The sequence below is a fragment of the Mustelus asterias genome, chromosome 10 (assembly GCF_964213995.1).
Source record: "Mustelus asterias chromosome 10, sMusAst1.hap1.1, whole genome shotgun sequence".
NCBI classification, from domain to species: Eukaryota; Metazoa; Chordata; class Chondrichthyes; order Carcharhiniformes; family Triakidae; genus Mustelus; species Mustelus asterias.
The window spans coordinates 113,312,098-113,337,157 of record NC_135810.1 but is presented as its reverse complement, the minus strand read 5'-3'; the positions used below and the strand labels follow the sequence as shown (position 1 = coordinate 113,337,157).

General features: G+C 47.7%; 2 protein-coding genes and 1 long non-coding RNA gene across 6 annotated transcripts in view; 1 reads left to right on the top strand and 2 right to left on the bottom strand.

Annotated features, from left to right (window-relative positions):
* LOC144499884 (interleukin-5 receptor subunit alpha-like) overlaps positions 1-2,902 on the top strand; it is a 52,350-nt gene extending 49,448 nt beyond the window's left edge. For all 4 annotated transcript variants that reach the window (XM_078222511.1, XM_078222513.1, XM_078222514.1 and 1 more), the window contains one exon: positions 329-2,902. In XM_078222511.1, coding sequence (XP_078078637.1) covers positions 329-403 — 75 coding nt within the window. In that variant the 3' untranslated portion in view covers positions 404-2,902. The remainder of the gene's footprint in view (positions 1-328) is intronic.
* Positions 326-6,785, bottom strand: LOC144499890 (uncharacterized). Its single transcript, XR_013498904.1, has 2 exons — positions 2,962-6,785; positions 326-2,827 (listed from the first exon to the last, which is right to left on the bottom strand). It is a non-coding gene; the product is annotated as an uncharacterized LOC144499890 (long non-coding RNA).
* Positions 6,786-12,532: 5,747 nt separating this feature from the next.
* LOC144499888 (interleukin-13 receptor subunit alpha-1-like) overlaps positions 12,533-25,060 on the bottom strand; it is a 52,094-nt gene continuing 39,566 nt past the window's right edge. Inside the window, exons 6-9 of the mRNA XM_078222522.1 lie at positions 23,207-23,339; positions 17,406-17,496; positions 15,001-15,091; positions 12,533-14,319 (exon numbers count right to left, since the gene is read on the bottom strand). Of these exons, the coding sequence (XP_078078648.1) occupies positions 14,248-14,319; positions 15,001-15,091; positions 17,406-17,496; positions 23,207-23,339 (387 nt within the window). The 3' untranslated portion in view covers positions 12,533-14,247. The remainder of the gene's footprint in view (positions 14,320-15,000; positions 15,092-17,405; positions 17,497-23,206; positions 23,340-25,060) is intronic.

Here is a 25,060-nt window from a genome sequence, read left to right as displayed (position 1 = left end):
AGCAGTGCTAACCACTGGGCCACCATGCCACCTGGACATTGCATTCAAGTCTCTGACCTGGGTTTGAACCGACCATCTTCTGAGTCAGATGTGAGGGCACTTAAGGATGCCTCGGCATTGTGGGAGGTTGCCAACAGCGAATGATAATCACTTGTGTTGCTTTGGGACAACAATGGGTGTGGGGGTGGGCTGATTGAAAAGCTCCTTATTTCGGGGAAGTGCTGCTGGAAGTGTGGGACTGCAGAGTCCGCATTTCCCCGAGCCACGGGAAACCCGGAAAAGAAATGTGACTTTCAACAAAATAATACCAATTTGTTTTCTCTGACAGAAATGGATTAATAAGACTCCGATACTGATAACCAAAACTGAAGAATGCATTCCAGTTACTGTGAAAGAACTCTAGAAGCTTGTGTTTGAATACCGATATTGATTACAGCTTTATTCCATATTACCTCGAGTGACTGAGGAACTTGGTCATCAACTGGACATTTCCTCACTTTGGGCAGTTGAGACATTTGAACAGAAAAATAGAAAATGGAATGCCGACTGTTATAATACTTTTTACACATTTTTTTATCAGCTCACTGCAGAATTTGTGTTCTTTTTTGTTGGACGCGCGCATATCTTTTGACTGTCGACCAATATTTGCAGTAACAGTGGGAGCAGTCCAGAGTTCAGTAAAGCTTCAAGTGATTGAAAGGAGAGAAAAGGGGTCTCAGCGAAAACCAATGGACTGAAAAAAAGAGGGAGAGAAGGGTGGAGATGAGAATGGCCAAGAGGCAGAGGTAAACGGAAGCCTAAAGGGAGAACATCATAGAGGTTTACAAACAGGCCCTTTGGCCCAACTTGTCCATGCCGCCCCCTTTTTTTTTAACCACTAACCTAGTGCATTTGCCTGTGTTTGGCCCATATCCCCCTATACCCATCGTACCCATGTAACTGTCTAAATGCCTTTTAAAAGACAACATTGTACCTGCCTCTACTACTACCTCTGGCAGCTTGTTCCAGACACTCACCACCCTCTGTGTGAAAAAATTGCCCCTCTGGACCCTTTTGTATCTCTCCCCCCTTACCTTAAACCTATCCCCTCTAGTTTTACACTCCCCAACCTTTGGGAAAATATGTTGACTATCTAGCTGATCTATCCCCCTCATTATTTTATAGACCGTTATGAGATCACCCCTAAGCCTGCTACGCTCCAGGGAAAAAAAAAGTTAAAGTTAATTTATCAGTCACAAGTAGTCTTAGATTAACACTGCAGTGAAGTTACTGTGAAAGTCCCCTAGTCATAACACTATGGCACCTGTTCAGGCACACTGAGGGAGAATTTAGCATAGCCAATGCAGTTAACCTGCACATCTTTGGACTGTGGGCGGAAATCGGTGCACCCAGAGGAAACCCACGCAGACATGGGGAGAATGTGTAAACTCCACACAGACAGTGACCCAAGCCAGGAGTCGAACCCAGGTCCCTGGTGCTGTGAGGCAGCAGTGCTAACCACTGTACCACCATGCTGCCCCAGTCTATCCACTCTCTCCTTGTAACTCAAACCATGATGATGAAATGAGATGGGAAAGGGAGCAATTGAGAAAGGAAAGTTGGGAGAATGGTCTGAATAAGGGTCACTGGAAATATATCTTCAAACGTATTTAAAGTAAACAAAAGCAATGCTTTGAATTAACTTAGAAGACCGACCTTTGTTCAATGTTTGAATAAAAATATTCATTAATTGTCTGTGTAATCCATGCACACTTGCAGTGACCATGTTCCTGGTGGGTGAGGCTAAGCAGGAGAGCTGTGCAAATGTAAGGTTGTGATTTAGTCCTGCACAATGCAAGAAAAGGCAACAGTGGAAAGTACACCTGGCACCATGTGTATTCCTGGCTGTGGTATTTTTAAAGGAGAGGCTTGCAGACAATGATGGTACAAAGAGTTTTATTGGAAAGCTGTTTACAAGTTCTTATGATAGACTGCCTGTTTGCCTGCACAAGTGGCAGTGGCATCTTCGGGATGCCAAGTGATTGGTCCCTTAAAGTACCCTTCTTCCACACAGGAACTACATGAATATGCGACACTGGGGATGGTGCGAAAATAGCTAAGAAGCCTGGCCACTGCAGCAATTCACTAAATATCCTTAGATAACACCTCCCAAACCCCCACCACTTACATCTAGAAGGACAAGGACAGCAGATACATGCGAATCCCACCACCCGCAAGTTCCCCCGCAAGTCACTCACCTTCCTGACTTGGAAATATATCGCCAGGGTCAAAATCCTGGAATTCCCTCCCTTGACGGCATTGTGGGTCAACCCACAGCACATGGACTGCAGCGATTCAAGATGGCAGCTCACCATCACCATCTAAAGGGCAACTAGGGATGGGCAATAAATGCTGGCCAGCCAGTGATACCCATGTCCCACAAAATGAATTCCAAAAAATTGTGCAGGAGAAAAGATTCGGCAATCTGACCAGTCCAGATGAGTGAAACATTCCCAGGAGATAACTCTGATTTGAAAATTCCTTACAGTACCTGTCCTTGGTGCCAGGTGATCTCCTTTGTAGAGAAAATCAGATCTAGATCTCATATGAAGGAACTCAATTAGTTGGCACCCACCACAAACATGGGCAGCCTTTTGCACAGGTCTACTTTCCACCCGAGGTCACAGAAAGTTCGAATACTATGAAAAGACCTTTAACCAGAGTTCAAACAGTGGCTCAAGAAACCTTGTGCCAGCACATTAAGCATTCACTGATCACGCCACATGATTGCCAAGTCATTAAAATTTAACGCCAATAATATTTTTTTATTTGACCTGTTCTTCATCTGCTGGTGTTAATGACGAAGGAGCAGCACGCTCCGAAAGCTTATGGTATTTGCTACCAAATAAACCTGTTGGACTTTAACCTGGTGTTGTGAGACTTCTTACTGTGCTTACCCCAGTCCAACGCCGGCATCTCCACATCGTGTTAATGAGGCACAGAGCAGCAAAAGCCCACATCAAATAATGACATTCAGAATCCATCAGATTGCAATTTATTATTTGATACCTTGTTATAGAACAGCATGTTTTCATCTGATCTCAGGAAAAGGTTGCAGCAAATAATTGCTTTTTGCACAAGGATACTTCATTCAAGTGTTACTTAAGTATTTTGTCACTTTTCGCTTTGGTTACAATGAAAATTAATGAACATCCCTAAGCAAACATAACCTCTGCCCATTCCCAATCTCAAAGACACAAAGAAACAAGATGCAATCTCGAAGAGTTGCATCTTTTCCTACTTTATAACTTCAAAGTCTCCCCACACTGGCATACAATGGCTGGAGTTCTCTGATGTTGCACGCCCCAGCCACTGCTGCCAGCGGGAATGGAGAATTTGGTGCTCAGCCAAATCTCCATTCACAGCAGTAGACAGGGTGGTACAGTGGCTCAGTGGTTAACACTGCTGTTTCATAGCGGCAGGGACCCGGGTTCAATTCCCGGGGTCGCTGTCTGTGCAAAGTCTGCACATTCTCCCCGTGACTGTGCGGGTTTCCTCTGAATGCTCCAGTTTTCTCCCACAGTCTTAAAGACGTGCTGGTTAGATGCATTGCAAAATTCTCCCTCAGGCGCCAGAGGGTGACAACTAGGGGATTTTCACAGTAACTTCATTGTCGTGTTAATGAAAGCTTACTTGTAGGCTAAGTTAATGTAAGCCTGCTAATAAATAAACTAATAAACTAAGAATTCCAGCCGCAGACAAGATCGGAGAATCCCAGTCAATGTCTCTCGAGGCTCCTTGTAATTCAGATAAACATTTTTAAGCTAATTCAGGAAAACACAAATTGAAGCAATCGCGAGGGCTTTCAAGATGGGCTCCTGAAACATGCGCTTCAGGATTTCTCAAAGCTCTTTACAGCCAGTTTTGAAGCGCAGTCACTCTAGTAATGCAGGAAACTTGTCAGGGAACTTGAGCACAGCAAAAGTAAAAGTAAAGTTTATTTATTAGTCACAGGTAAGGCTTACATTAACACTGCAATCAAGTTACTGTGTAATTCCCCTAGTCGCCACACTCTGGCGCCTGTTCAGATCAATACACCTAACCAGCACGTCTTTCAGACTGTGGGAGGAAACCGAAGCTCGTGGAGGAAACCCACGCAGACACGGGGAGAACGTGCAAACTCCACACAGACAGTGACCCAAGTCGGGAATCGAAGCTGGGTCCCTGGCGCTGTGAGGCAGCAGTGCTCACCACTGTGCCACAAGATCCCACATGCAGCAATGGGTCCATGACCCGGATAATCTATTTTGATTCAGGGACCACTCGATTGCTTATCTTCACGTTGGTGCCATGGAATTTTTTTACATCCTCCTGAGAGGGCAACAGGGTTTAATGTTTCATCAGGAAGGACAGCACCTCTGACAGTGCAGCACTCACTCAGTAATTCACTGGTACGTCATCTTAGATTATGTGCTCCATGCTGGGATTTGTTCAGAGATGACAGGCAATTAAGTGGCTGCCTAACCCCCGTCCGAGGCCCAGCCTGCTCAAACTCTTCCTCAAAAGAAGCTTCTTGGTCACAGGAATGAGTGAACCTTTTCTGAACCGCTTCCAGTGCAAATATATTTTCCTCCTTAAGTAAGGAGACTCAGTTGTATGCAATACTCTAAAGTGTGGCTTCGCCAATGCCCTATTACAATTGTAGCAAGACTTCTCAATATTCCATCCATCCTTACGGTAAGGGTAAATTCTATTTGCCTCTTCTATTACTCACTGTAGTGCACACTTACGTTTTGTGTGTCATATACAAGAACATCCAGATCCCTCTGTGCTGTGGCATCATGTAATTTCTCAATTTAAATATTATTTTGCTTTTCTATCCTTTCTAACAAAGTAGATATCCAGGATAACAGTATGCTCCGTCGGCTAAATGTTGCCTTCTCACTTAATCCCTTTGCAGATTCTTTGGCCGGAATTCTATGACCTAGCTTGGGTAAGGCTTGTAAAAGCCCACCTGAGGCCAACAGAGAATTCTGTTCTATGAGCCGCGCCCACCCCGATTCCGGGGCAGGCGTGCCGACAAACTTCCGACATTTGGGCAATATTTTTACAGCCCCTCCGGCCAGGTTTTGCTAATCCTGTCAAAGTGAATGGACTTTTGAATGGCTCACCACGTTTTCCGGCCCTGCCTCCCACTGAGAAGGGGCCACAAAATTCTACCCTTTGTATTCTCCTCACAACTTGCTTCCCCACCTATCTTTGTATCATCAGCAAATTTGGCTCCAGTACACATAGTCCATTCATTCAAGCCACTAATATAGATTGTAACTATTTGAGGGGTCAGCATTGGTCACTGTGGCAACCCACTAGTTACAGTTTGCCAACACAAAATTACCCCTTTATCCTGACTCACTGTTTCCTGTTAGTTAGCCAATCCTCTGCCTATGCTCACATTTCACCCCCAATACCATAAGTATTAATCTCGTACAGTAACCCTTTATGTGGCTCCTGATCAGCTGCTTTTTAAAATCCAAGTGCACTACATCTACTGGTTCCCCTTTATCCTTCCTGCTTATTACATGCTCACAAAATCCTAACAAGTGTCCCAAACATATCTTTCTGCCTCTGACCAGATCCTACCTCCTGGAGCAAAGGTCGGAATTTTACCGCCCGCTCCCGGAATCGGGGTGGACGTGTCTCGCAGCACAGAATTCTCCATTGACCTTGGGCGGGATTTTACGAGCCTCACCCAAGCGAGGTCATAAGATACCGGCTAAAGTGTCCAGGTAGCTTTCTTCCCACTTGATGCATCGCAGTGTGCAAAGCTTGGACTCCAGCTCACCAACTCAGAGCCAATGGCCGGAATTCTACCGGCACGCCCGCCCCGATTCCGGGAGCGGGCGAGGCTCAGCGAATGACATTCTCTGTTTGCCTTGGGTGTGATTGTGTGAAATTCAAGCAGATGTGCTGGTAAAATTCCATCCAATGTTTCTCGAACTACAGACACTTAACTGGTGTCCATAATTCTATTAGTTTTAAGATAGCTATGGAGAATGATGGGTCTGGCCCAAAAGCTAAAATTCTAAATTGGGGCAAGGCCAATTTTGATGGTATCAGGCAGGAACTTTCAAAAGTTAATTGGAGAAGTCTGTGGGAAGGCAAAGGGACATCTGGTAAGTGGCACACTTTCAAAAGTGTATTAACCAGGGTTCAGGGTAAACACATTCCTCTTAGAGTGAAGGGCAAGGCTGGCAGAAGTAGGGAACCCTGGATGACTCAAGATATTGAGGCCCTGGTCAAGAAGAAGAAAGAGGCAACTGGGATCAAGTGAATCCCTTGAAGAGTATAGGGGGTGTAGGAGTAGAGTTAAGAGAGAAATCAGGAGGGCAAAAAGGGGACATGAGATTGTTTTGGCAGATAAGGCAAAGGAGAATCCAAAGAGTTTCTACAAATACATAAAGGGCAAAAGAGTAACAAGGGAGAGAGTAGGACCTCTTAAGGATCAACAAGATCATCTATGTGCAGATCCACAAAATATGGGTGAGATCCTAAATGAATATTTAGAACATAGAACATAGAACAGTACAGCACAGAACAGGCCCTTCGGCCCACGATGTTGTGCCGAGCTTTATCTGAAACCAAGATCAAGCTATCCCACTCCCTATCATCCTGGTGTGCTCCATGTGCCTATCCAATAACCGCTTAAATGTTTCTAAAGTGTCTGACTCCACTATCACTGCAGGCAGTCCATTCCACACCCCAACCACTCTCTGCGTAAAGAACCTACCTCTGATATCCTTCCTGTATCTCCCACCACGAACCCTATAGTTATGCCCCCTTGTAATAGCTCCATCCACCCGAGGAAATAGTCTTTCAACGTTCACTCTATCTATCCCCTTCATCATTTTATACACCTCTATTAAGTCTCCCCTCAGCCTCCTCCGCTCCAGAGAGAACAGCCCTAGCTCCCTCAACCTTTCCTCATATGACCTACCCTCCAAACCAGGCAGCATCCTGGTAAATCTCCTCTGCACTCTTTCCAGCGCTTCCACATCCTTCTTATAGTGAGGTGACCAGAACTGCACACAATATTCCAAATGTGGTCTCACCAAGGTCCTGTACAGTTGCAGCATAACCCCACGGCTCTTAAACTCCAACCCCCTGTTAATAAAAGCTAACACACTATAGGCCTTCTTCACAGCTCTATCCACTTGAGTGGCAACCTTTAGAGATCTGTGGATATGGACCCCAAGATCTCTCTGTTCCTCCACAGTCTTCAGAACCCTACCTTTGACCCTGTAATCCACATTTAAATTTGTCCTACCAAAATGAATCACCTCACATTTATCAGGGTTAAACTCCATTTGCCATTTTTCAGCCCAGCTTTGCATCCTATCTATGTCTCTTTGCAGCCTACAACAGCCCTCCACCTCATCCACTACTCCACCAATCTTGGTGTCATCAGCAAATTTACTGATCCACCCTTCAGCCCCCTCCTCTAAGTCATTAATAAAAATCACAAAGAGCAGAGGACCAAGCACTGATCCCTGCGGCACACCGCTAGCAACCTGCCTCCAATCCGAAAATTTTCCATCGACCACCACCCTCTGTCTTCGGTCAGACAGCCAGTTACCTATCCAATCGGCCAACTTTCCCTCTATCCCACACCTCCTCACTTTCATCATAAGCCGACCATGGGGGACCTTATCAAACGCCTTACTAAAATCCATGTATATGACATCAACTGCCCTACCTTCATCAACACACTTAGTTACCTCCTCAAAAAATTCTATCAAATTTGTGAGGCACGACTTGCCCTTCACGAATCCGTGCTGACTATCTCGGATTAATCCGCATCTTTCTAAATGGTCGTAAATCCCATCCCTAAGGACCCTTTCCATCAATTTACCAACCACCGAAGTAAGACTAACCGGTCTATAATTACCAGGGTCATTTCTATTCCCTTTCTTAAACAGAGGAACAACATTCGCCATTCTCCAGTCCTCTGGCACCATCCCCGTGGACAGCGAGGACCCAAAGATCAACGCCAAAGGCTCTGCAATCTCATCCCTTGCCTCCCACAGAATCCTAGGATACATTTCATCAGGCCCAGGGGACTTATCGACCTTCAGTTTATTCAAAACTGCCAAGACATCCTCCCTCCGAACATCTATTTCCTCCAGCCTATTAGCCTGTAACACCTTCTCTTCCTCAAAAACATGGCCCCTCTCCTTGGTGAACACTGAAGAAAAGTATTCATTCATCACCTCGCCTATCTCTACTGACTCCATACACAAGTTCCCACTACTGTCCTTGACCGGCCCTAACCTCACCCTGGTCATTCTTTTATTCCTCACATAAGAGTAAAAAGCCTTGGGGTTTTCTTTGATCCGACCCACCAAGGACTTCTCATGTCCCCTCCTAGCTCTCCTAAGCCCCTTTTTCAGCTCATTCCTTGCTAACTTGTAACCCTCAATCGAGCCATCTGAACCTTGTTTCCTCATCCCTACATAAGCTTCCCTCTTCCTTTTCACAAGACATTCCACCTCTTTTGTGAACCATGGTTCCCTCACTCGGCCATTTCCTCCCTGCCTGACAGGAACATACCTATCAAGGACATCCAGTATTTGTTCCTTGAAAAAGTTCCACTCTTCATTAGTTCCTTTCTCTGACAGTTTCTGTTCCCAACTTATGCCCCCTAATTCTTGCCTAATCGCATCATAATTACCCCTCCCCCAATTGTAAACCTTGCCCTGCCGTACGGCCCTATCCCTCTCCATTGCAATTACAAAAGACACCGAATTGTGGTCACTATCTCCAAATTGCTCTCCCACAACCAAATCTAACACTTGGCCCGGTTCATTTCCCAGTACCAAATCCAATGTGGCCTCACCTCTAGTCGGCCCATCCACATATTGTGTCAGGAAACCCTCCCGCACACACTGCACAAAAACTACCCCATCCAAACTATTTGACCTACAAAGGTTCCAATCAATATTTGGAAAGTTAAAGTCCCCCATGACAACTACCCTGTGACCCCCACACATATCCATAACCTGCTTAGCAATTTCTTCCTCCACATCTCTATTACTATTTGGGGGCCTATAGTAAACTCCTAGCAACGTGACCGCTCCTTTCCTATTTCTAACTTCAGCCCATATTACCTCAGTGTGCAGATCCCCCACGAAGTGCCTTTCCGCAGCCGTTAAACTATCCTTGATTAACAATGCCAGTCCTCCACCTCTTTTACCAGCTTCCCTACACTTAGTGAAACATCTATACCCCGGAACGTCCAACAACCATTCCTGTCCTTGTTCTACCCACGTCTCCGTAATGGCCACAACATCGTAGTCCCAAGTACCAATCCACGCCCCAAGTTCATCTACCTTGTTCCGGATGCTCCTTGCATTGAAGTAGACACACTTCAACCCACCTTCCTGTCTACCAGTACCCACCCTTGACCCTGATACCTTCCCCAATACCTCACCACCCTCACTGACTTCTGGACTACAACTCCCTTTCCCACTCCCCTGACAAATTAGTTTAAACCCCCCTGAAGAGCCATAACAAATTTCCCTCCGAGGATATTGGTGCCCCTCTGGTTCAGGTGCACCCCGTCCTGTTTGTACAGGTCCCACCTTCCCCAGAACGTGTTCCAATTATCCACGTATCTGAAACCCTCCCTCCTACACCATCCCTGCAACCACATATTTAACTGCACTCTCTCCCTGTTCCTCAACTCGCTATCACGTGGTACCGGCAACGTACCAGAGATGACCACATGTTTCGTCTTGGCTCTCAGCTTCCAGCCCAGCTCCAGAAATTCCTGCTTTAAATCCCCGTCCCTTCTCTTACCTATGTCATTGGTACCAATGTGCACCACGACTTGTGACTGTTTCCCCTCCCCCTTCAGAATCTGGAAAACACGGTCTGAGACATCACGGACCTTGGCATCCGGTAGGCAACATACCATCCGTGAGTCTCTTTTGCTGCCACAGAACCTCCTATCTATCCCTCTAACTAACGAGTCCCCAATAACTATCGCCCTCCCGCTCTCCCCCTTTCCCTCCCGAGCCACAGAGACGGACACAGTGCTGGAGATCCTTTCACTGCGGCTCCCCACTGGTATGTCATCCCCCTCAACCGTATCCAAAGCGGAATACTTGTTGCTAAGGGGAACGACCACCGGGGATCCCTGCACGGACTGCTTCCTCCCAGCCCCTCTCACCGTCACCCATCTGTTTTCAATCCTCGGAGTAACTGTATTCCTAAAGCTTGTGTCTATGGCCATCTCTGCGTCCCTGATGATCCTAAGTTCATCCAACTCCAGCTCCAGTTCCCTAACACGGTTTTGGAGGAGCTGCAGATGGGTGCACTTCCCACAGGTGTAATCAGTAGGGACACTGTCGTCGTCCCTCACCTCAAACATAGTGCAAGAGGAACATTGCACTGCCTGCACACCCATCCCCTCTAGATACCTTGCCAGTACCAGGTAGAAAGTGCAAAAATGAATTCAACTCACCCCTGCTCGCCCTTTCAGCCTAACCCCTGTGAGCCAAAGTCTTATAGCTCACACTCTGCTTCCCACACACTCCACTGCCCGCTCCCGACGCTGCCCGCTGTATACTGCAGCCTACCTTTTATACTTCACGCGCTTAAAAAACCCTTCCCAGACTCCTTTGCTGCCCACTTCTAGTTTTCACTTTAAACTTGAAAAACTGCTGTTAAAGTAAAGGCCAAAAAAATACACACACTCGCTGACTAATTAAATAAATAAACAATTCAATTAATCCAATTAATCTCTCACCAGCACTGCTGCCTTCAATCACCCCTCTCAGCTTGCTCCAGTGGATCAATGAGGGGGACCCTCCCAGGTAACTGACTTTTAAAGTTAAAATAAAAACCCTTCCCAGACTCCTTTGCTGCCCACTTCGAGTTTTCACTTTAAACTTGAAAAACTGCTGTTAAAGTAAAGGCCAAAAAAATACACACACTAGCTGACTAATTAAATAAATAAACAATTCAATTAATCCAATTAATCTCTCACCGGCACTGCTGCCTTCAATCACCCCTCTCAGCTTGCTCCAGTGGATCAACAGTATTTACTGTTGAGAAAAGTATGGATGTTAGGGAACTTGGGGAAATAAATAGTGATGCCTTGAGGAGTGTACATATTACAGAGAAGGAGGTGCTGGAAGTCTTAAAGCGCATCAAGGTAGATCAATCCCCGTGACCTGATGAAGTGTATCCCAGGACATTGTGGGAGGCTAGGGAGGAAATTGCGGGTCCCCTAGCCGAGATATTTGAATGCCCGAAGATTGGAGAGTGGCAAATGTTGTGCCTTTTTGTTTAAAAAGGGCTGCAGGGAAAAGCCTGAGAACTCCAGGCCAGTGAGCCTCACCTCTGTGGTGGGTAAATTGTAGGAAGGTGTTTTGAGAGACAGGATCTACAGGCATTTAGAGACGCAAGGACTGGTTAGGGACAGTCAGCGTGGCTTTGTGAGTGGAAAATCATGTCTCACAAAGTTTTTTGAAGGGGTAACCAAGAAGGTAGATGAAGGCAGTGCAGTTGATGTTGTCTACATGGACTTTAGCAAGGCCTTTGACAAGGTACTGCATGGTAGGTTGTTGCATAAGGTTAAATCTCACGGGATCCAGGGTGAGGTATCTAAATGGGTACAAAATTGACTTCTTGACAGAAGCCCGAGGATGATTGTAGAGAGTTGTTTTTCAAACTGGAGGCCTATGACCAGCAGTGTGCCTCAGAGATCAGTGTTGGGTCCACTGTTATTTGTCATTTATATGAATGATTTGGATGAGAATATAGGAGGCATGGTAAGTAAGTTTGCAGATGACACAAAGATTGGTGGCATAGTGGACAGTGAAGAAAGTTATCTCCAATTGCAACGGGATCTTGATCAATTGGGCCAGTGGGCTGATGAATGGCAGATGGAGTTTAATTTAGACAAATGCGAGGTGATGCATTTTGGTAGATTGAACCAAGGGCAGGACTTACTCAGTTAATGGTAGGGCGTTGGGGAGAGTTACAGAACAAAGTGATCTCGGGGTACATGTTCATAGGTCCTTGAAAGTGAAGTTACAGGTGGACAGAGTGGTGAAGAAGGCATTCGGCATGCTTGGTTTCATCGGTCAGAACATTGAATATAGGAGTTGGAATGTCTTGTTGAAGTTGTACAAGACATTGATAAGGCCACACTTGGAATACGGTGTGCAATTCTGGTCACCCTATTATAGAAAGGATATTATTAAACTGGAAAGAGTGCAGAAAAGATTTACTGGGATGCTACCGGGACTTGATGGATTGAGTTATAAGGAGAGGCTGGATAGATTGGGACTTTTTTCTCTGGAGCGTAGGAGGCAGAGGGGTGATCTTATAGAGGTCTAAAATAATGAGGGGCATAGATGAGCTAGATAGTCAATATCTTTTCCCAAAGGTAGGGGAGTCTAAAAATAGAGGGCATACGTTTAATTTGAGAGGGGAGAGATACAGAAGTGTCCAGAGGGGCAATTGTTTCACACAGAGGGTGGTGAGTGTCTGGAACAATCTGCCACAGGTAGTAGTAGAGGTGGGTACAATTTTGTCTTTTAAAAAGCATTTAGATAGTTACATCCGTACGATGGGCATAGGTGGATATGGGCCAAATGCGGGCAATTGGGATTAGCTTAGCGGTTTAAAAAAAGGGCAGCATGGACAAGTTGGGCCGAAGGACCTGTTTCCATGATGTAAACCTCTGACTCTATGACTCTACAGTTTACTGGTAAATACCAAACCCCACATACTTCAGCTGCAACACGTCACCTGCCCTGCCATTTCTATTCTCTTCCCGAATTAGTTTTTTTAACGTTTTAAAAATCACTCACTTATCCATGTATAATTTATAATTGAGGTAACAGCCTCATGTACTCATGACCTAAGCTCATTATGGTAACATAGCCTCAGGAGCTATATCTAATTTCTTCTTGTAATCACGCAATGTTTTAGCCTCAACTACTTTCTGTGGTGGTGAATTCCACACATTCACCACTCTTTGAATCATAGAATCACGGAATCCCTACAGTGCAGAAGCAGGCCATTTCGCCCATTGAGTCTGCGCCAACTCTCTGATTGAGCATCCCGCCCATTCCCTGTCCCTGTAGCCCCACAAATTTACCCCACCAATACCCCCAAACCTACATATGGTGGGACACTAAGGAACAATTTAGCTTGCTGATCCATCTAACCTGCACATCTTTAGACTGTGGGAGGAAACCCGAGGACCCAGAGGAAGCATACATATACACGGGGAGAATTGCAAACTCCACACAGACAGTCACCTGAGGCTGGAATTGAATCCGGGTCACTGGGGCTGTGAGGCAGCTCTGGTGAACAAATCTTTCCTCATCTCAGTTCTAAATGATTGACCCTTTATCCTCAAACTATGACGGCACGGTGGCACAGTGGTTAGCACTGCTACCTCACAGCGCCAATCAATTCCGGCCTTGGGTCATTGTCTGTGTGGAGTTTGCACATTATCCCCGTGTCTGCGTGGGTTTCCTCTGCATGCTCCGGTTTCCTCCCACACTCCAATGATGTGCGGGTTAGGTTGATTGGCCATGTTAAATTGCCCCTCTGAGTGTCGGGGGATTAGGAGGGTAAATATGTGGGGTTACAGGGATCGGACCTGGGCGGAATTATTGTCAGTGTCGGCTCGATGGGCCAAATGGCCTCTTCCTGCACTGTAGATTCTCTGACCATTAGTTCTGGATTCCCTCACCATCGGGAACAAATGTTTCTGAATCTACTCTCTCTAATCCTGTGAGATGATCTCACAATCTTCAGACTCAGAAGGTTCGCCACAGAGTCAGGCAAATGCCTATGCATTCCACCCTGTTGCCTCAATGTACAATGTTTGCTCCGGATACAAGCATACCGAACCACACACATTTGGGTGAGCTCCCATTAACCCAAAAGAGGCAATTGGGCCTTCCAACATCTGACTTATTGATCACAGAAAGCAAAAATGAGCTCATTTTTTTATGCATCTAAAGCCAAGAGGAAGTTTTAATCAGGGAAAATCAAATGTTAAAAGCGTTCAGTGCAGCCTGTTTAATTCACATTTGCAGATACTCGAAATAATTGTGTGCTATAATGATACTTTGGCAAGCATTCCAATGGACATTCTGTTGGAGAAAAATCCTTCTGCTGCTGGCACATGTCTGGGGTTAACTATCCCATGATCTGAAACTGTCGGCTTTGAGATGTGAAAACCTAGTCTTCAACAGTAACCGCAATGTATTTCTCAGGCAGGTTGGTCACGAAAGGTTTGACACGGATCCATTCCTATTCAAAGCAGAAACCACATGGTCACATACGTTTGCTGAGGCACTGGCTCTATCACAAATGCAGTTATCTGTTACAGCAGGCAAACCCATAAGTACAAGATGGGCTGAATGGCTTCCTCATGTGCTGTGATCTTTCCCACGGTTCTGTGCCTGCAACTTGAGAGTTTTGGTGATTTGCAACTGCTAATTTTTCTCTGTCTCGCTGGCTAAAGAAATTGTGTAGTGGGTAATGGGTGAGGGCAAAGAGGGTAAAGTCACCTTGGGTCCCATGTAAACCTGATCCCTGCTTTATTCACTACTCAAATTTCTCTTTGGGTAGCGGTGGGATGAGGAGGGGGGAGGGGAATGAGAGAAGCGGGGGTTGCCAGAGAAATAACATGCCCAATGTAACGGGGGGGGGGGGGGGGGGGGGGGGGAATTACAACTGCGCCTGAAGAAATTGGTCTAGTACATCATTCATCTGCCAACATTCAAACCAAGCCATTTTCCTTTATAAAACCCCAGCATCCTATCTGACATTGAGCTGACCTTTGGTCCACACACAAAGGTCAGCTGCTTCCAACTCTATAACACTGCCCATTTGAGATAATCCCTTTCAGTATTAAAGGTACTATGAAAATGCATGTTGTTGCGGATTCAATATGTACTTTTTCCTCCATCCATTAGTGCCGATAGTTACCTCAAAATTTCCGTGGTAATTGTCAAACAGACCCTTAAACTTCTTCTCTGGATCAGGGATTGGTTGACACAGGTTTTCCAATAACTTGTACCTGGGAAGAACGAAGATAACCAGTGAGAAAGATTAAATCAAAAAGTTATTTTTCATCAATTCACCAATCGTGAGACTCAAACCAGTCTCCCATCCATTGACTCCGTCTACACTTCCCACTGAGTCGGAAAAGCAGCCAGCCATTAAGGACCCCACGCACTCCGGACATTCTCTCTTCCACCTTCTTCCGTGGGGGAAAGATACAAAAGTTTGAGGTCACGTACCAACCAACTCAAGAACAGCTTCTTCCCTGCTGCAACTTTTGAATGGACCTACCTCGCATTAAGTTGATCTTTCTCTACACCCTAGCTATGACTGCAACACTACATTCTGCACTCTCTCCTTTCCTTCTCTATGGACAGTATGTTTTGTCTGTGTAGCGTGCAAGAAACAATACTTTTCACTGTACACTAATACATGTGACAATAAGAAATCAAATCAAAAAAACACGTCACTCATTAAGGCCAATTTTGTTATTGTAAGAATTTTGGCGATCAGCTCAGCTGTGCCATGGGCACACTCATGCGTGATTCTTGGGCAATAGTGAATCTTACCATGCGAAAATAAGATATGAATGTGTCTGTGCTCTCTGCCAATAGAAATATGAGCAGAATGTCAAGCATACAATTTGTACGACTGAGTGTTTAACGTAATCATAACATCCCCAGCGGTACAGTGGCACAGTGGTTAGCACTGCTGCCTCACAGTGCGAGGGACCCGGGTTCAATTCCGGCCTCGGGTCACTGTCTGTGTGGAGCTTACACATCCTCCACGCATCTGGATGGGTTTCCTGCGGGTGCTCCGGGTTTCCTCCCACACTCCAAAGATGTGCGGGTTAGGTGGATCGACCATGATAAACTGCCTCTAATGTTAGGGGGATTAACAGGGTAAATACGTGGGGTTGCGGGAATAGGGCCTGGGTGGGATTGTGGTCTGTGCAGGCTTGATGGGCTGAATGGCCTCCTTCTGCACTGTAGGGTTTCTATGTTTCTATCCCTACACTGCAGGAGGAGGTCATTTGGCCCATCGAGCCTGCACCAATAACAATCCCAGCCAGGCCCTATCCCTGTATCCCCACGCATTTATCCTGCTGGTTCCCCTGACACTAAGGGGCAATTTAGCATGACCAATCCACCTAACCAGCACATCTTTGGAGTGTGGGAGGAAACCGGACCACCTAGAGCAAACCCATGCGGACATGGGGAGAAAGTGCAAACTCCACACAGACAGTGACCCGAGGCTGGAACCCAGGTCCCTGGTGCTGTGAGGCAGCAGTGCTAACCATTGTGCCTCCGTGCTGCCCATATCTGGCTAAGTGGCAGCACTTGAGGGCATGACGTTTGGGGGCATTTCTTTTTCTTCTCTGGAAGCAGCTGATTTCAGTCGCAATGCCCTGAGGGAAAGCAAAGGCGTTTTAGCCCGAGATTTTCCCACGTCATCTGTGGCTGGGATTCTCCAGTCCCGCTGTAGCGAATGGAGATTTGGATGAGCGCTAAATTCTCCGTTTTCGCTGGCAACCTGAGGGGGGGGGGGGGGAGGAGGCATTGGTGGGAGGGGGTGGGGCGAGGGTGGGGGTTGTGATGCGAATGAGATCAGCGAACCCCGGCCATAGTTTCCCGATAGAGGACCAGTCTCTGACAAAGGCGGCATATCTAACTGCTCAGAGGAAGCTGGTGGATGCCCTTAGATCTGTTCCGGAAGGGATTCTGCGGAACGGGCCCAGAGATTATAGAATCATAGATTCCCTACAGTGCAGAAGGAGGCCATTCAGTCCATCGAGTCTGCACCAACCACAATCCCACCCAGGCCCTATCCCCATGACCCTACTTATTTACCCTATTAAACCCCCTGACACTAAGGGGCAACTTAGCACGGCCAATCAACCTAACCCACAGATCTTTGGACTGTGGGAGGAAACCGGAGCACCCGGAGGAAACCCACGCAGACACGGGGAGAATGTGCAATCTCCACACAGACAGTGACCCAAGCCGGGAATCAACCGTTTCATTTAAAAAATATTTTTAATTATTTTATTATTAAATTATTAATTTTATGTAAAACAAAATTCAAATTTCAGATAGCCAAACGTAACATCATTGAAAAAGGAAAAAACAGACAATGCTGGAAATACTCAGCAGGTCTGGCAGCATCTGTGGAGAGCGAGAAATAGAGTTAACGTTTCAGGGCGATGACCTCTCATCAGAAGGTTCAGAAAGTCCGTCCATTTAGCTCTCAATCCCTGGTTGTTGATCTTATGCCATATCTATTACAATATAATCCCCCCATGATCGTAATAAACTAGATGAAAAACTTACCTTGTGCAAATGAACATCATCAGCAACAGCAGTGCGCCAAACGTAATTATCGGCACAATCACCAACAGCAAAGTGAAATCCTTTTTAGGCTCTGAGGGCAGCAACACAAAATCAGATTACAGATTGGCACAATCTCCTGACTTGTTTCCTTCCAAAGCAGAGACAACTACAGGCAAGGTGGACTCCAATACCTCGAATGGGCTTAGGGCAGGGTACGGAATCAATAAGGTTAAACCCTGGCAGGTATTTCTTACTATTCCTTACAATTGCAACCGAGCCGGCAATACTATCGGTTTAAGGTGAGAGGGGAAAGATTTAAAAGGAACCCGAGGGGCAGCTTCTTCATGCAGAGAGTGATGTGTATAAGAATGAGGTGCCAGAGAAAGTGGTTGAGCAATTTCAATAGCAACATTTGAAAAGCATTTGGATAAGTACATGGTTGGGAAGGGATTAGAAGGATGTGGTGAACTATTGTTGGTTCCCACTAGGTAGTGCTGAGCCATGGTCTGGCCAGTACTATGAGTCTGTATATATGTTACTGTTGGGGTTAGGGTTGGGCTGTTCTACCTGTTAATATAGTTGTTATGGTACACCCCAGTCGGCTCCGCCTCCGGGGAGAGGTATAAAGGTCACTGCTCTGCCTGGTGACCCTTTAGTCTGGGATCGTGTACTGTACATGGTAGCTCTGTCATTGTTGGCAATAAAAGCCTTTATTTCCCGAGTACATCACGCCTCTCGTGTGTTATATCGCGCATCAAAGGATATGGGCCAAACGCGGGCAATTGGGAATAGCTGAGAGGGCACCATGGTTAGCATGGACCGGTTGGGCTGACGGGCCTGTTTCTGTGCTGTATTTCACTATAACTCTATGGCCAGAATTCTCCCAAAAAATTCTAAGTGTTGAATTTGCGTGAAAACTGGATTCATTCACGCTGGGATTTTTTCAGTGAGAGTTCAGAGAAGAATGTCCCACACTCTGTGCACTGCAGAGGTCACTAGCGTAAATATCATTCAAAATCAGTGGGCAGGGCCTACTCCCGCCCGGGAGGTTGGCAGCATAGTGTGGAGCGGACTACTGCACATGTGCGGATCTGTCAGCGCTGAGATTGGCACATGCACAGTAGCACCACACTGCCAGACTCCCGATTGCTGGCCAGCCCCATGAACCAGCACTGCCGGCCCCTCTGCCCCCCCACGGCCTGATCGCTGCCCCCTGCCCCTGACCAAACTCGGGCCAGCCTCGACCCCCCCTGCCACTCTCCACTGATCATCCGTCCAGGCCATGCCCCATCATGTCCCGTCCACTAGGCCCATCCCCATAGACCACGCCCCTTTGGCACAGCCCCATACCCGATGGACAGTGCCAAGGTGCCCCCTGAGCATTGGCACTTTGCCCCTAGGACAGTGCTGGGGGCACAGACTGGCACTGCTCGGGTATCGATGTCCTAGGGGGCACCCCCCCACTGCCCGACTCTCTGGTAGGGCCCCAACTGCCCTCCTTCACTCCAGCTAGTTCCCCAAAACTAGGGAGCTACTGTAATCCCCACTGGAGTGAACCACTCTGGCAGGAGGGGTAGATGCTAGTGGGCCTGGAGATTTCAGTCCCGGGTCGGCTAATCTCATTTAAATTATATGGAAATTAACATTTAAATTATTTCTGTGCCTCCCTACCAATTTCCGGCATGGAGCTGACGCCGCTGGAAATCCGGTGCTGGGAGACGCTATCGGGGCGAGGACGCATGCGTGATCCCCATGAATCGGCTGGTTGTGAGAATCTCCTGGGATGGGAGAATCACGGCCCATGACTGTATTGTATGGCAGGAAAAATATGCAATGGGGTTTTCTTGAGAATGGCAAATGCTGGGTAAACTCAGTAGGACTGGCAGCGTCCATGGAAAGAGAAACAGAGTTAACGGGTGGGATTTTCCCCGCAGCCCGCCTTGTGTTTCACAGTGGCGGAAGGCAGCTTCCCCATTGGCTGGTGGCAGGATCTTCTGGGTCCCGCCATTGTCAATGGGGTTTCCGGCCTGGGCCCTCAACCCTGGAGCCTCCAGTCACCTCCAGACCCTCCAGCATGGTCACCATGACTGACTTCCATCTCCAAAAACTGGTAGCGAATTACACTAGTGTAACGTCACGCTACCGGGGGGGGGGGTTGGGGGGGGGGGGGGGGGGGGGGCGGCGGGAGGGAGGGGGGATGCCGGGGCTACACCTGGGGCTGGAAGATATGGCGTGAACCCCGTTTAGTGATATTTAAATATGCTTTGGGTGAAATCTTAACGCAAAATGGCCAGAGGATTGCTTCTGGTGAGAAAACTCACCTGCTTCTCTCTCCAGAGAATTCAATTGATTTTCCCTCCAGATCTTACAACACCACTGAAAAAAAATCAAGGAGGCGTGACTCACACCGTCATATGGGGGTGGGGCGGGTGGGGGTGGGAGGGTGCATAAAGGCGCCGGCAAAACCCGGCTGCTCGGAGATCAGGGCATCATCATTAAAGGGCAGAGCAACAACAAACCCCTCCCCCCCCACCCCACCCCACCATGGAGGCCTCCGAGGCTCCCCTCCCCACCTCTACTTGGAGCCAGTATTCACTCTGACCCCCCCCCCACCACTCCCCACCCTCAATCATTGGCCCCTTCCCCCGCCCCCCCCATCCACCCCCAGTCCCACTCCCCCCAACTGATCATCACCAGAACCCCCTACTCATCAGACGACTCCCGACCCAATCGCGGCACACAACCACACCTGCATGAATCCCTACCACGAGACTTCCACTGGGGCTCATCGCCTGGCACAGGTTGGCACTGCCAGGTTATCACTGCCATGTTGGCATTGCCAGAGTGACTTGGTGCCAACCTGGCAGTGCTCACCTGTACCGAGGGGCAGTGCCAGGGGGCTATTTCCAGGGCACTGCCTGGCCTTGTCCCTCATTCCCCCAGGGGCTCAACTTACCTTGACCACCCCCACCCGGGGGACCCCCACCACAGGTCTATATCTGTGTGAAGCTGTTGTGATCCGCGCGAATATGACAGCAAGTCGATGTGGTTTGACGATTTGGCAAAGGGTCAAGATACGGCTGGGGGTGGGGGGGGGGGGGGGGGTGTTGTTTAATTATTTTATAATACATGCAAATGTATGTAAATTAGGTCCACATACAGTATGGGTGCGAACTTGATGATATTGCTGGCAAGGAAGGGGGAAGATCCGAAGTCACGTTCTCACCGGCGAGACCTCCGACTTCCGGATCTTAAGCTCTCGCCGGCATTCGCACGGACACTGATCATGGGCTCAAGATCACCTGATTAAACTAATAGAAATCATGTTTGCACCTCCTGATCACATCACCTGCTGTGGGCAGGTAATATCTCATTCTGAAATTTCGCTGGCACGGTTGCACAGTGGTTAGCACTGCTGTCTCACAGCACCAGGGATCTGGGTCCAATTCCGGCCTTGGGTTACCGTCTGTGTGGAGTTTGCACGTTCTCCCCCGTGTCTGAGTGGGTTTCCTCCGGGTGCTCCGGTTTCCTCCCACTCTCCAAAGATGTGCTGGTTGGGCGGATTGGCCATGCGAAATTGCCCCTTAGTGTCAGGGGGATTAGCAGGGTAAATATGTGAGGCTACGGGAATAGGGCCTGGGCGGGATTGTGGTTGGTGCAGACTCGATGGGCTGAATGGCCTCCTTCTGCACTGTAGGATTCTATAACTCTATGGCCCTCGTGTAAGGGTTAGCGGCCATAACAGGATTTGTGCGCTGAGTGACTAGGCCCGAAGAATCGCATCTGATATCTAATGCAGTCAACCACCCCATAAAGAGACTGTCCTCTGGAGAAAAAAACTGCTGTCTCCATTCCAACTCTATTTCTGGTACAGCTTGAACTTCAATTAAGCATTTCTACAGTACAATACAGAGCCAGTTGGGTTTGTACAGAATTTAGTTCTCAAACTAGCTCATTGTTAGTGTTTGGATGGTGTTTTTTTTTATTTAAACCTAACACAGCAGCTCGGTTTGACAATCACAGAGAGCCTATCTAAATCTTGATCATATTTCATACAGTGCCTTGGGAATTCTGCCCAGAATTGATGTTGGACACATCAGTTTCTGGGAAACAGAGGAATGATGGCAGTAGAATGTTGTTTTTGAACAGATTCAGATGTCAGTAGTGTTATGTTGAGGCAAGAGCAAAGAAAGATACAGAGAGAATCTTGACTCAGTTACCCTCCAGGATTGAGGGGAAAGGTCTGACAGTGCGTGGAAAACCCAGAAATCAGGATTTTCTTGCATGGAAGCAGGAGGAAGGGAACTTCAGAGAAAAAGGAAGTCCTTCCTGGTGTGCTTCCTGGTGTTAGGATCCCATGATGTGGAGCCAGCAGGGCATTGGGGAGGTGGATGGGTGGGGGAGGTTTTGGGAGCGGATGAGGGGGGAGATTGAAGATCAGAGGCCTGAAGAAGCAAAGGTTCTTGGGGTGGTGGGGTAAGGATGGGGTGGGAATTGGGTCAAGGTTTCAGCAGGGGGGAGCCGGAAGCGTCGGTGGGGGTCAGAGAACTAGCAGGAGATTGTGGTAGGACTGCGCGATCGGAGGTCAGAGGCACGGTTGGGGGTCATAGGGCTCTGATGAGACTGGAGGCCAGGGAGGGCAGGTGAATGGAGGTGGGGTAGTGGGTGGAGGTGGTTTGGGTTGATGGCAGCTTGTGACGGTGGAGAGTGAAGGCACCAGTGTGGAAGGTTAGAGCCCTTGCTTGGGTGGGGTGGCAGGGTGTTGGGAAGTTTCTGGGGAGATTAGCGGTATCAAGATGGGGGTGACAAATGCTGAGAATTCACTGAGCACCTGTTGGGTCCAGCAGACAAGTGGAAAGGCACTCCCTTCCTAATTCAACAGAAACCTCCCCTCAATTTAGCTCACAGGTATAGGCCTGGGAAATTCAGCTGGACCATGGAGGGACAACCTCTCCTGGGACAGCGAGAGGCCACAGCAATGACCCAGCAGCCATTTTGGGTCATGGGGAAGGGGGCATTGCACGATCCATTCTCCTCCATCCACTCAGTTCCCACTCTGAGCCCACCACATTAGTCTGGACATGAGCTCATCTGACATAGACCAGTCTCACTGCTGACTGAAAATCCGAGACAGTGCAAGAACAGAACCTGAACCAGCCCCACAATTAACGTCAACTGCACTAGAATGGTTGACAGTATCTTTAAGTTAATTTATTAGTGTCACAAGTAGGCTTGCATTAACACTGCAATGAAGTTATTGTGAAAATCCCCCAGTCGCTACACTCCAGCGCCTGTTCGGGTACACTGAGGGAGAATTTAGCGTGGCCAATGCACCTAACCAGCATGTCTTTCCGACTGTGGGAGGAAATTGGAGCACCCAGAGGAAACCCACGCAAAATCCCCTAGTCGCCACACTCCACCGGGTACACTGAGGGAGAATTTAGCATGGCCAATGCACCTAACCAGCGCGGCTTTCCGACTGTGGGAGGAAACCAGAGCACCCAGGGGAAACCCACGCAGATACGGGGAGAATGTGCAAACTCCACACAGGCGGTGACCCAAGCCAGGGATTGAACCCGGGTCCCTGGTGCTGTGAGGCAGCAATGCTAACCACTGTGCCACCCGTGCCCACCCCTGACTCCTAACGCCCTTATTGAGGGCGTTGGATTGTTGGTAGTGGGGAACCAGCACAAAGACCGATGCTGCAAATTGTGCACCTGCTCGTTGTAAATCCTGGCACCGACTCCTTTCAAAATCTAGCTCCAGATACAAAGCCTTATTTCGACACGTTGTATTCTTACCAATATTGACAGCTTGGCTCCAGTCACTCCAGAGAGAATCAGTAATGTGATTTAGCACTTTTGCCCTCACTTTTACAGAGTACCTCTTCTTGCAATTTTCAATGGTCCACTTTGTCAATTTCATGCCTTCAGTCTAAACCAAGATAATAATCATTAGAACTCCAAGAATACGAGACGCATAAGTACAATTAGAAACATAGAAACCCTACAGTACAGAAAGAGGCCATTCGGCCCATCGAGTCTGCACCGACCACAATCCCACCCAAGCCCTATCCCCCATATCCCTACATATTTACCCGCTAACCCCTCTAACCTATGCATCTCAGGACACTAAGGGGCAATTTTAGCATGGCCAATCAACCTAACCCGCACATCTTTGGACGGTGGAAGGAAACCGGAGCAAACCCACGCAGACACGAGGAGAATGTGCAAACTCCACACAGACAGTGACCCAAGCCGGGAATCGAACCCAGGTCCCTGGAGCTGTGAAGCAGCAGTGCTAACCACTGTGCCACCATGCCGCCCATAAATTCTTATTATTTCCATTTCAAGGTGATAATTTAGGTTGGAAAACAAAGGGTAACGAAGAAATGACAAAAGTGAAGCTACTCGAAAAGCAGAACACGGAGGGTCTGAAACAGAAAGTGCTGGAAGTACTCAGCAAGTCAGGCGGCATCTGTGGAGAGAGAAAAACAGAGTTCAATTTTCAAGTTGATGCTCGTTCATCAGAACCAGTTTTGAAGATTCACCGACCTGAAAATTTGACTCTGTTTCCCTCTCCACCTATGCTGCCTACCTGTTGAAAATGAAGCTACTTTTGCTCACCTACTGAAGGATCGTGATAACATCCAGGGTGGAGCTCACAAACTGCAAGCAGCATGCCCATATATCGGACAAGAAAAATCTCAGTGAGAACCCTTGGCCTTTAATAGAGTCATCACGATGGGATACGACGGCATGGTGGCACAGTGGTTAGCATTGCTGCCTCATAGCGCCAAGGACCCGGGTTCAATTCCAGCCTTGGGTCACTGTCTGTGCGGAGTTTGCACATTCTTCCCGTGTCTGCGTGGGTTTCCTCCGGGTGCCCCGGTTTCCTCCCACAATCCAAAAATGTGCAGGTTAGGTGGATTGGCCTTGCTAAATTGCCCCTTAGTGTCCCAGGATGTGTAAGTTAGGGGGATTAGCTGTGGTAAATGCGTGGGGTTACGGGATAGGGCAAGGGTTGGGCCTGGGTGAGATGCTCTGTCTGAGAGTCGGTGCTGACTCAATGGGCTGAATGGCCTCTTTCTGCACTGTAGGGATTCTATGATTATATGACGGGTTTAAGCTTTTTAACAGTATCTAAAGACAGCATGCACAAAGACAAAGTGGCTCCTGTTTCCTTCCACAGCCTGAAAGACATGCTGGTTAGGTGCATTGGCCATGTTAAATTCTCCCTCAGTGTACCCCAACAGGAACCGGAGTGTCGTGACTAGGGGATTTTCACAGTAACTTCATTGCAGTGTTAATGTAAGTCTACTTGCGACACTAAGAAATTTTTCTAACTTGATTCACAGCCCCGTTTTGCACGTCTATTTCCAGTGTTAACAGGAAGTGCCACAACTGCCATTGCAAAATGGCACTGACAACAATTTATGTTTAAATACCATCACCAACAGTGGAAAATGTGCTTCCCTTAATGAAGAAAGTTTGTCGTTGAGCATGTAAGGAGATAATGAGGACAGGTGCCCAAAAACCTGGTCAAAGCATTGGGCCTTAAGGAGCACCTTAAGGGAAGAGAGGTGTTTTTTATTCATTCATGGGCCATGGGCGTCGCTGGCTGGCCAGCATTTGTTGTCCATCCCTAGTTGCCTT